General features: G+C 51.9%; 1 protein-coding gene across 1 annotated transcript; it reads left to right on the forward strand.

The window, feature by feature from the left end:
- The first annotated feature begins 7083 nt into the window (after positions 1-7083).
- LOC150017651 (secretoglobin family 1D member 2-like) lies at positions 7084-10185 on the forward strand. Its single transcript, XM_090267467.1, has 3 exons — positions 7084-7212; positions 8801-8988; positions 10091-10185. Exons 1-3 carry the CDS (start codon positions 7158-7160, stop codon positions 10118-10120), a joined length of 273 nt encoding a protein of 90 aa, XP_090123593.1. The 5' UTR covers positions 7084-7157; the 3' UTR covers positions 10121-10185.
- Positions 10186-11990: the final 1805 nt, after the last annotated feature.

Consider the following 11990-nt stretch of genomic DNA (forward strand, 5'->3'; position numbering starts at 1 on the left):
TCTGCTAGCACTTAGGATAAACAAACATTCCTTGTTGGCAGTCAATTAGACTCAATCTGATATTTGACTTTGGGGATGAGGTGATTTATTCTGCTTGACTTAGCATTTACATTTGTTGCCTTTTATGCAAATATAATAGGTGACATTTACCCCCAGACACTGTGGGACATTTTTTCCCATATTAATCCATTTATGCTAACACACGTCCTTTGAGGAAGGCACTGTGATATCACCCTTATTTTACAAATGAGGAAACCGAGGCTGAGAGGGCCAGCACCTTGTTGAACCCCTCAAGTAGGAAGTTCCAGAGCTGACCTTGAATCCACTAGTCTGGGCCCAAAGTCAGGGTTCTCCCCGCTAATCAAGAAATGCAAATACTCTAATTTTGAGTCATTCAGACAGTACTTCAGAATTCAAAACAGACAATCCTGCTAGGATTCTGGTGGAGGGAGCATTGACCTGCAGAACTATTTGTGAATCATTCACACGTGTAAAATTTTAAATATTTCCCTGCAGAGCAAGGTGTGTGCCTCTGTGAGTCACGTTTCCCTGCTTTCCCTGAAAACGCGGCACATTTCTGCAGGTGGGTTTCTGTGTCATGCTGCTGGTCCTGGTCCTGATGCCACCACCTCATTGTCCCCATGACGTCACGCGATGGGAGCCGCTGGGTTACAGGAACGGAGCCGACTGAGTGTGTGTTTACCTAACGCTATGAATTCTTACCGGTTCCAGTAGTGTTTTCAGGAGATTATCTTAAATGTTTATTCATCAATTCATTTTTAAATTTAATGTTTTGTATTTTTTCTCAGTACCATTTAGTCCCTTTTTACCGCCCTCGCCCGAGCAATCACCACACTGTTGCTCATGTCCCTGAGTCCTCATCTGTTTGTTTTTGAAAACTCCTCACTCGAGGACCTGCTTATTGATTTTAGAGAGAGGGGAAGGGAGGGAGAGAGAAAGGGAGAGGGACACTGATGTGAGAGAGTAACATGATATGTGCCCCGAGTGGGGATTGAACCCCCAACCTAGGCATGTGCCCTGACTGGGAATCAAACCTACGACCTTTGGGTTTGTGGGACGACCCTCCAGCCAACTGAGCCACACTGGCTGAGGCTCAAATCATTTTTATATAGAATTTTTTCCTTGTTTGAAGAGAATATCTTCTTTATTTTCCTCCTTTCTTGTTCTCAGAGTGGTTTAAGTTCACAGAGAAATTGAAGGGAAAGTGCAGTGTTCCCACATCCGTTCGACTCACAAACACGCACAACCTCCCCCGCCATCTGCACCCGCACCGGAATGGGACATGTGTGACAACTGATGAACCTGTACTGACACAGCCTTATCATCCCAGGCCCATGGTTAACATTAGGGCTCACATGTGCGTTGTATGTTCTGTGTGTTTTGTGAGATGTTTGATGATGGGCACCCGGCACTAGAGTGCAGAGCCTTCCTGCCCTGTGTCCTCTGTGTTCCGCCTGTCTTCCCGTCCTCTCCCCACCCCGGGACACCACTGACTGATCTGTCAGCGCCTCCACGGCTTTGACTCGTCCCCGATGTCTGCCATTGCACCAGGGATGCTGTGAGCCCTAAGGGCCTGCGAGATGCTGCAGCCACTCAGTGGAAGAGGCCTGGGTCCCCAAGTCGCCCCTGAGGTCAGGCTGTGTTGTGGACAGGTATCTGGGGGCAGGAGGCTCCAAGTCCAGGCACAATTATTTATTTATACTTATAGTTTTAATTTTTTATTGTTTTTCTATTACAGTTGTCCTGACTGCTCTCCACTCCCCGCCCGACCTTCACCCACCACCCTCTCAAGTCACTCCCCACCCCGTTGTCCACGCACTGGTCATTTATACATGTTGCCTCACTAGACTCTTCCCCTTTTCTCCTCCCTTTTCCCCCTCCCCCCTCCACTCTGGTGACTGTGAGTCTGTTCCTTGTTTCCATGCCTCTGGCTCTATATTGCTTGTTTGTTTGTTTGTTTTGTTCATTAGGTTCCTGTTATAGGTGAGATCATATGGTATTTTTCTTGCACTACCTGGTTTATCCAGTTCCATCCATGCCGTTGTGAAAAGTAGGAGTTCCTCCTTTCTTTCTGCTGTGTACTATTCCATTGTGTAACTGTTCCTCCGTTTTTTGATCCACTCACTTACTGATGGGCACATAGGCTCTTTCCAGCCCTTGGCCATTGTGAATAGTCCTGCTATGAACATAGGGGTGCAAGGCAACAGTTATTTCGCGTGCCCACCCCAGAGGAGTATGTTGTCAGTGATACTGTTTAGAAGCTGGATCATGGTGATAATCAAAAGCACGCGACTGATTCCCATTTTATTATCACATCTCAGTTCTCCACAGGCAGTGCCCCCTTCATCACCCACACCCCCAGGGCACCACCACTGCCCCCATCCTCGGACCTCAGTGCCTCATGGAGCCTGCCCCCTGCACTGGCCTCTGCCCTGCACCGAGAGGTCACAGTGATGAGCCACTATTTTTTAATCCCCTGGAAGTAAAAAGGTAGAGAGATGAGGACATAACTGTGTTTTGAAGATAAAGGAAGATCGGAGACAGAAGAACTTGCACAACAAAGCCACCATCGCCCCCGCCACACCACGTGGTCTCCGCCCCGGCTCCGCCCCTCCTGCCTGTCTGGATGAGTATTACTGCTTTATAGCTTTGTTGGATTTCCCTGTAGTTCTTTTTTCTGGTAATTCTGGTTGTTTTTAGTTGTGTGGTAGTTGTATTTCTTCTTATGGTTGTGGAGGATGGAGAAGCGTGTCTACCTACATTTCCATCGTGGTTGGAAGGCCAGCAGTTTGTACGTTTTGATCACCTTCTTTCAATTGCCCCTCTCGCACACATCACCGCTGATACCCACAAGTATATTCCCGTTTTCTGAGTTTTTTTTAAAGATTCTTTCTCTGACTTCTTTCACTCAGCAAAAGGCCTTCAAGACCACGCATTTGACACAAATGGTAAGAGTCCTTCATTTTTAATGGTTACTATATATATATTCTTAAAATTTCTTTATCCATCCACCTGGCGACTGACCTTAACGGCCCCAAGCAGTGGGGGCAGCCGCCTGGGGCAGCCTTGGGTGCTGTCCATGGTGCTGAACTCACTGAGATGCCCATTTAATCTTGGTCTGTGTCTTCTCCTGTTTCTCTGTCTTCAACAAGGGCTTTTCTCAGGCGCCTTCATCTTCCATGACCAGCAAGGAGGTGTAAGAAAGCCACACCCTGAGATGTCTGGTATTTGGTGGGGGCCACATTGGGTGCCCTCAAGGTCTGCACCATGGCGTTCATCAAGATTTTGGCAGTCCGCATCAGGGACATGGTGCTGAACACCCCGGAGATGATGAGCTCCTCACCAAGGTTCTGCACCTCGGTCTTGACTTTGCTGCAGATGTTTAGCTGGTGATGGCAGGGGCTAATGCACTGCAGGGAGGCCAGCAGGTCCTGCTTCAGGCACGGCCAAGTTTATCCATCCTGAATCCTGCCTTGGCACCTGGAATGGATTCGCAGCGTTATAAAGTACACAGTGAGACATTGCACATAGTGAGAAACCAGTGACAAATTCTGCAGCAAACCAAGCACTTCTGAGTTTTCCTCCATTATATACATTTTTTACGTGTGTACAACACAGGAAAGAGATGTAGCCACCCCAGGACAATTGAGTTATGGCAAGAGTTGTGAGCAAGAGGAAGGGAACAGTCCCCAAGACCCCATGGTCTTTTCCTGGTTGTGGGTCTCCCGTGGCAGCTCACCGCTCGTGGCAAGCGGTCAGCGCGTCATTAGGGGAATGAGGGCTACGGGCCAGTGGCCAGTGGGAGTGGGAAGGAGGGGTGCATCCTCTCACACGTGCCCCTGAAGCCTCAGGGCATACATCTCGGGGGTCATCAGTGCACAGTGAAGGACACAGGAAGAAACAATGATGTGCCCCGTGGAGTGTGTGAGATGAGGGACGTTGGTGATGGGGGCACCATCAGAGACCCCTGTAGCCTTGGGAAGAGACCAAACATATACCTTACAGTTTTGATACTCTTAGCAAAGTAAAATGCTATTGATAAATACACTCCTTGATGAGTTGGATGAGGCCTGATTTTGATTTTATATACCCATGGATAATAGCATTTATTGGTAAAAATGAGGTCACTTTAGTCATGGTGTTCATCCTTAGAGGTCTTAACTCTGAAAATATTTGTCACTTGATTGTGCAGCTGCTGAAAGAATAAGTGTGTGGTACCGATGCCCCTCGACTCCATGTGTTCATTGGGAGATTGGGCCAAAAATGACAGTGGGATCTACCACTCAAAATTATTTATAATGATTTATATGCCACAGCTAAGTTAGGTCCTTCTCTGATTTTATTCAAAGTCAGGACACAGAAACTACTCTCTATAGAGATACATTGTGTACTACAAACTATCGCTTACAATTAGGTTTTTGGAATCTGGGGTTGTGCACACAGAGTCAGTGCCAGATAGGACTGACAGATGATGCGCATGCCATGTGTCTCAGTACAAGGGAACAAGGATGTTTATGCCAGGGGACGTGGCACATGAGAAACAGTGTCACCAGATGATACATAAATTGTAAAGGTACACGTGGACATCATGCTCCAGAAGTGATGGTGTCTGAAATGATTCCATCCCATGTCCCTGCTCACCAGTCAGACACATGGCTCTGAAGGAGCCCTGGGATGCCAACCACTGCCAGAGGACACCTGTCACCAGCACATCCTGCTGAGGACTGGAGTCCAGAGACTCTGTGTGTCTTGGGATGAATTGTACCTACCCCACCCACCAGCCTCCTTTACCCTTAGTTCCAATATTCAGTATTTAGGCTTATAATATAACAGTAAAAGTCACTTAGATGTCATCATGAAACAGGAACTTAAGTGACTGAAAAGTAATGATCTTGTTTTAACGAAGAGAAATCCCACTGGAACCGGAGCCAATTCCAGAGCACACTCAGTTAGCATTTAGGATAAATCAACATTGCTCCTTGGCAACGTCGCTTAGGTTCAGTCTCATATTTGCTTTTGGGGATGAGGTGACTTTTTGTGTTTGACTTATGACTTATATTTTTTCTTCTCATCACCTAATTGTAACAGCTGACATTTACGTGCATTACTGTGCTAGGCATTTTTCCTGAATTCGTTTTTTATCTTCACACAAACTCTTTGGTATCACCCTTATTTTACAGATGAGGACACTGAGGCTAAGGGGGTCAGCACCTCGCTGAAGACCCCACAAGTGTGAAGTTTCAGAGCTGAGCTTGGACCCAGGCAGTCAGGCCCTAAAATCGGGCTCCTCCGCACGAAGGAATAAGAGAATGTATTCTAAATGTGAAAGACCCAAAGCGCACCGCAGAAGTCAGACGATGTGCAAAGCCGCCTGATTAGGACTCCGCGCGGGCGGGATTGACGCTCTGCAGACCTGAGAGCAGTTGGCTCCCCATTTTCTATTATTTCCTCAGGAACAAGCTGTGTGCCTTGGTGTTTTCAGATTCCTTGTTAGATCTGTGAGGACATTTTCAGGCTTTTATCCTTCAAGGTTTGCGTGTTGAACCGTGTGGCTTCGGTATACTTCTGTTGCTGCCGGAGCACCGGTGGCCCGCGGTGCCATGGCTGCTGTCCCGTCACGTGGTGGGACAGGTTGATGGGAAAGGAGTGCCGTTCACGCCACCCCGCATTCAGCTACAGCAGGGACCGTCCTCTGTCCTAATGGTTTTCCTCAGTCGATTCTCTTAGATTTCTCTGAGAGTCAGACAGCCACCCATATATTATGCCCAATTCATTGATTTGTTTTTTTTATCTGATTTTCCCCCTTGTTTGAAGAAAATGTTGTCAAGAAGACGTTGGCCTTCCCCTCAGTCAGTGTGACACAGCTGGTGGCAACTTGTCCCCATGGCTGCAGTGCTGGGCTGTGAGGTCAGAGTACGTTCAGTTGACAAGAAACTGCCACCCTGTCCTCCAAAGTGGCTGTACTATCGGCAGTCCCACCAGCCATGAAGAGGTGTTGCTGTCGCTCCGCAGAGGGAAGCACTGGGGCGAGGGAGCGGCGTCAGCCTCGTCCTCCCGCTGCCACCAGAGCTGCTGGAGGGCAGTGGGCCCTCGCCTTGGTTGGGCCCAGCCTGTCTCTCCAGTCACAAAGCCGTCCCAGTTCCACTGTGCACTAGCGTTTCGGGGCGACACGTTCCTGTGTTCCCTAGAAGACACGTGGCTCATGGTGTCTTGTCTTCCCTCGGGCTGTTCCCACGGATCCCTCCTCCTAACACCACTGGGTGTCAACATTCCGTCTCTCCTGAGTGGCTCTCAAGTTCACTGCTCTGCATCCAGGCTGCTTCCTCTGCCTTTCCTCACAACTGTCGGTGCCCTCGGGCTTCAATAGGGCGTCTGCTCGTGGCTGGGGACAGGCAGAGGACGAGCCCTGTGGGTGCTTCAGCTGCTGGGACCCTGGGGACGCAGCACGTGGGACCCCGGTAACTGACAACGAAACTGAACTGTCAGCCAGGCCAGTTTAGCGCCTGATGTGATTGAGCTCTCGGGTGACCATGGATGAAACGTCAGATGAGAGTCGGGAGGCCGGAGCCGGGAGGGGTCTTCCTCCTGGCCCCGTGTTCCCTGGAGAAGCGAACACCACTGGTGGCTTCACAGCGGTCACCACGCCGCCGGCCTTTCTCTTCAGCTGCCCGTAGTGACCCGGCCCCGCAGGCATCATTTTGCACTAAAGATGCGCCGGAACCAAATATTGCAGGAATATCGGACGATCCTCTTCTCAGGGCCTGGCGCTAGGCTGAGACAGATGAGCAAAGCCAGAACGGCCTGCAATTAAGGAGCTAAAATCTAAGGGGGCTCCCATCCACCCGCTGAGTACACGTTTGTAAAACTCCAACCTCGCTGTTTGCTACAAGAATCACGTGTGTGGTGCCGGCAATGCCTCTCGCTGACCAAGCCCCTGGGGTTGTGACCCTGATGGATGGCACCAGGCCTCAAGAGGGAGGGAGGGCTGGACGCCAGGCCTTGTGACCTGCCATGTCCTATGTGGGTGGGACCAGGGAAGCTCACTTGGTACAAATAGCCCCGGGCTCCCCTGGCTGCTGAGGCCAGCTGCTACCTGCTCATTGTTGGCTAAAGCTGAACTCAGAGCAAAACCGACCATGAGACTGTCCCTGCCTGTCCTGCTGGTCACTCTGGCCCTTTGCTGCTATGAGGGTGAGTAACCTTCTCGGAACTAGGTAACTTCTTTGGGGAGCGGGGGTGAAGGCATGAGAATCCAGACCTTTCCCGCTGCGTGTGCACTAGCGCCCTGAGAGCCGAGGGCTCGTTGTATCCATTCCCAATACTCTGGAATTTGACAGAAAATCCTTGCAGGCGCCTTTACGAGTTTCCCATCTGCAGCCTCTCTCCCCGCCTAGGACCTGTGGGTCAGAAGCAGCACAACGTAATATATTTGGTGGTGAGTCACGGTCCCGCATCTCAGCAGCGCTGTGACTTGAACAAAATGCTGTCTCCGCGCGTCTCCTCTGATGTTGGTTTGGCAGCTGCCAGCAGGAGCAGCGCTGACGGTGGCGGGGGGAGACGGGCGTGTCCGAGGCCAGCCCTGGTCTCATCAGACGTTGTCCCTCCCAGAGTCTTTGGTGCCAGCCACGCCCACGGCTGTTGAACATCGGACTCACAGAATGTTCCAGCAGGAAGGGTTAGGAGAGCTCTCAGTTCAAGAAGAGCCAGTGGGGTCTGACTGTCAATGGTCAGCGGGGGGCAGCAGCAGCCCACACATCCTCCCGTGCCGCTCCTTTTCGGGGAGTCCGACCAGGATCGGTGGCCCCAGTGCAATCTTAGGGCCGCACTGGCTGCATTTCTAGGTAACCTTGAGCTATTCACCCAGCAAAACCTCAGCGAGTCCTCATGCCCTGACGCTGGCCTGAGTTCTTCTGACCCTTCATCTGACTTCCTGAACCTTCTTCTCTGCCCCGTGTGCCTCTGACCTGACCCTCTCCACGTCTCTGGTCACATTCGATCAGAGCTGGCCAGGCACATCTGAGTAGCAGGTGGTTGCGAAGACATGGGGGTGGTGGGAAGGATCGATAACCCAGACCAGGAAACGTGGTGACTGCAGGTCTCAGCACAATCCCAGGGGACTCATAAGCAAACCCCACTTGCCACCTCCCACCGCCTCTAAGGAATTCCGCACATCAGCGTCCATAAAAGAGCCCGTCATGATCTGCGCATGAGCCTCAGGTCTGTGAAACCTATGCGCTCCTACGTTAAGCATTTGGCCCTCTTCACCCAGTGACAAAATTCTACTGTTTAATTCAGTCTCTCAAGAGCTTCTTCCAACATTTAATAGTTTCCCAGCTCCTCTACAGACTTATTTCTTCCTCTCTGGCCTCTGGTAAGATCTGACTCTACCATTCAACTTGGAAGACTGATCACTAACACCTCCGCTACCCCAGTGTGGAAGACAAAAGAAGGTGTCACTCTACTGACAGGCAAACCTGAATTTCTGAAATCTAGGGAAAGCGAGTTTCAGCAGAGCGGGAGAGTCCTGGAAAGTCGGGGCTGTACTTAAAAAGGCTAAACCCTGGACTGGGCCTCGGTCCCCCAGTTTCCCAGCCAGAGCCCTGTGGCTTGTTCTGTCCTTTGAACAAGTGACGGGTTGTGGCATTTTGCTTTGTCATTGGCGCAATTATGGGAAGAGACCATATATCCCCAGGGGTTCCTGTGTAGTTCTAACAACAGGGCCCCTGGGGAAAAAGGGACGTTCCTCACATCACTTGTATTTCATCTCCTTCTGCTGCAGCAAATGCAAGAGCCTGTCCAGCCCTTGTTTCTGAACTCAGAAGCTTCCTTTTGGATTTGCCTTTCTTCTACCATTTGAACCTTCAGAGATTTCATGCCCCTCCTGAAGCTGTCGAAGCCAAGATGGAAGTGAAGCAATGCATAGACCTTATACCCTTTAGCAACAGAATAAAACTTCAAAATGCTCTGGTAAGTTCTTTTTTCTTTCTGCATAAAGGCTTCTGCTCAGCTGCACAGGCAGGAGGGAGGTCAGGGTCTGCTCTGTGGGTACAGGGTGGGGAGGCACCTGCCCCTTCTCTCACCTCTGATACCGTGGCCCGCGGCCACAGGGTGGATGATAACATGACGCCTTCTGAGCCAGACGAAGGCTGCACAGAGCACCTACCGTGTTCCCCCTTCTCAGGTCACCTCCCGGGGCACCAGGCTCCCATAGTGCCCCGAGGAGGACACCAGGGCCCACGTGGTGATGCTGAAGGGCCAGAGGCTGCCTCCTCCCTGCCTGGGAGCTTTCCGGGAGTCAGAGGGCAAGCTCTCTCACCCAGGGGCACAGTCCCTGGGGACTCTCATGGGCGTGGGAGTGTGGCAGGGGAGACAGCGGGCAGGGGGGTGGTGGCTGAAGGCTCTGCCAGCTCTCCCAGAGCCGAGGCCCCTCCCTGCACCTTTGCCCCCGTTCCCACTCCTCACCGACCACGGCCAGTGGGCAGAGACTTCCATTGTGTGTTTAGGAAGAAACCAGATATTTAAAGGTGTCTCCCAGCCCGACTCCCCCTGGGTTAAGTTGGGCTTTTGTGCAAATTCCCGCAGAAGCTGGCGTCTCAGAGTGGGGACGTCCGTGTGCCTTCAGGTTGAGTTTCCCCCATGGAGGCCGCAGAGCTCCCACAGGCAGAACGTCCCACATCCCCTCCCGCCCTGTCCCGGTCTCTCAACCCTGCGTCCCCGTTGGGGTGAAAAAGTACCATCCTCAGGCCTGGGACTCAGAGAAAGGAAATCCTGGGATGTTCGGTCCAATGCTTGACCCTTCTCCTGGCCCATCAGAGGCCCGAGTCCTGCTCTTGGGTCATCCGGGGTAGTTTGTCGGGCTGTGGGCACGGCTCTTTCCTGGCTTGCACGGTTTGTCGTGTCTGGACCAGGACTATGGCTTCCCACCCGCACGGCCCTCCTGCCTGGTGCCTCCACGTGCGTTTGCTGGGCCCCAAATCCTTCTCATGTCTGTGTGAACAGAAGTCCGTGTGAACGTGTCATCTCCAGGGGCATCATGAATGACGTCCCCTTCTTTCTTTTTCTATTTCAGATAAAAATAATATCAGAGTGTAACCAATAGATCTTAAAACCCTTATCAGGAGTGCCTCTGTCGTTCAATGATGGCCTGATCGTCCCCGGAACATGTGAAGGTTTCAACGTCTTGCTTCAATAAATTACTTGCCCTGCACTTCTCTGCCCGTCTTGTTTTTGTCAACAGTCTGTGGCCGGGAGTTGGGGTGGCTTTCGTCATGAAGTGGCCATTGGGTGGTGTCGAGAGTACATTCCAGAGATGCAGCATCCAGGGACCATGGTGGCCCGAGGGCAGGGAGCCCAGAGCAAGGCTTGCTGAGGAGCCAACCTGCATCCCTGCACAGACGCCCCGGTCACGTGACCGGAAGAGAAAAGGAGGCTGAGGGGCTGAAGCCCCCCAAATGGCGCTGCTCCTGGGCTTGTGCTGAGAGAACCCGCAGCCCCCCTGGCCAGGCACATGCCTCCCAAGCGGCAGCACCTCTGCTGCCTCGTCCCCATCAGACGCACAGGCACACTCAACCCGCCTGGTCCTCACCTCCCTGGGCTTCAATGATAGGAGTGTCCAGTGTCACTTGTTTTCTGTCCACTTCTCGCTTTGTAGTGAGTCTTGGGAGTCAGCCTTCGGGAAACGCTTTGCTCCGTGCACACCCGCATGGCTCACCAAAGCTCGGCCACCGCTTCCTCCCTCAAACTCCCACTAACACCCAGAAACAAGCACCCAGCGGCCATCGGGGCAAGTCCGTTCTCACAGCCCACACTTACTGCAGAAGGAATGGGTCAGAGAACTGGGTCTGCGCCCGGCCTTCTCCTCTGCCCTGAGCGCCCCCCCGGCTGATGGGCCCACCCTCCAGTGAGGCAGCCGACTCAGAAAACGGGCACAGCCTAGGCCCTGGGATTACTTCCCAGTGGGTGCTGGAACACACCACCACACACATGATGGCTTCACGTGAGGTGTTTTCTCCAGGTGCGGAGGCCAAACTTCTAAAATCAGTAACGCTCTGCCCAAATCACAGTGTCGGGAGGGCCATGCTGGCTCTGGAGGGTCGAGGGGAAAATCTCTTCCTGGCTGCTCCTCCCTCGAAGGCAGGTGGCACTCTTTGTCTGGGACCCACATCGCTCCCGCCTCTGCCCCGCTTGGTGACATTGCCATCTCCTTGTCTGTGTGTTTGCAAAACCCTCTCTGCTTCCTTCATACACAATATGTAGGGTGGCATTTAGGGGACGCCAGGAAAATCAGGAATACCTTCCTAACTAAAATCTGCAGCCATGTCACACCTGCAAAACCCTTTGTGCCGTGGAGGACGAATGGTAGGCCCCAAGTTTAGGGTCTGGATTTGGGGGACCTTTATGAGGCTACTTCAGCTCATCTGCTTCCTGACACCTGAGAGCCCTCTAAGTTCCGCCCCCTCCGTGGCCCGCAGCCCTCGAACGTCTTGTCCTTTCCTTCTGCACAGCCGAGCGTCGTCACCTTCCAGCCCTATCCTTCCCGCTGCGCCCGAGTCTCCTGCACAGTCTCCTGGGGTGGGAGACACCGTCCTGCGAGGTGCCCTGCTCAGGACCCCGCAGTGACCCTCCTAAATAAAATGGGATTCCCACCTTACTGCTGCCACTTTCAAATACTAGTGGTTACGTGTTTCTCGATGTTTTAAGTAAGAGAACTTATTATTAGAACTGTATCCACTCTCCCATTATAAAGGGAGTGTTTATACGAACTATGATTCAGAAACTACAAGACAGGCCTTATCTACTGTCATCAGTTATGTCCAATGCTTTCAAACAAATGTGTATTTTTGATCACATCGGGAAACGTACACTTAAATTAGTCTATTTTCTGAGACATGTTATATGATGTATTCAGTCCACATACTCTGCTGGGTACACACAAGGATTCGTGAAGCTCCTGCAGCGGGTTGAGAAAC

The sequence above is a fragment of the Furipterus horrens genome, unplaced genomic scaffold (genome assembly GCF_987537825.1).
Source record: "Furipterus horrens unplaced genomic scaffold, mFurHor1.1.pri manual_scaffold_2, whole genome shotgun sequence".
In the NCBI taxonomy this organism is placed as follows: Eukaryota; Metazoa; Chordata; class Mammalia; order Chiroptera; family Furipteridae; genus Furipterus; species Furipterus horrens.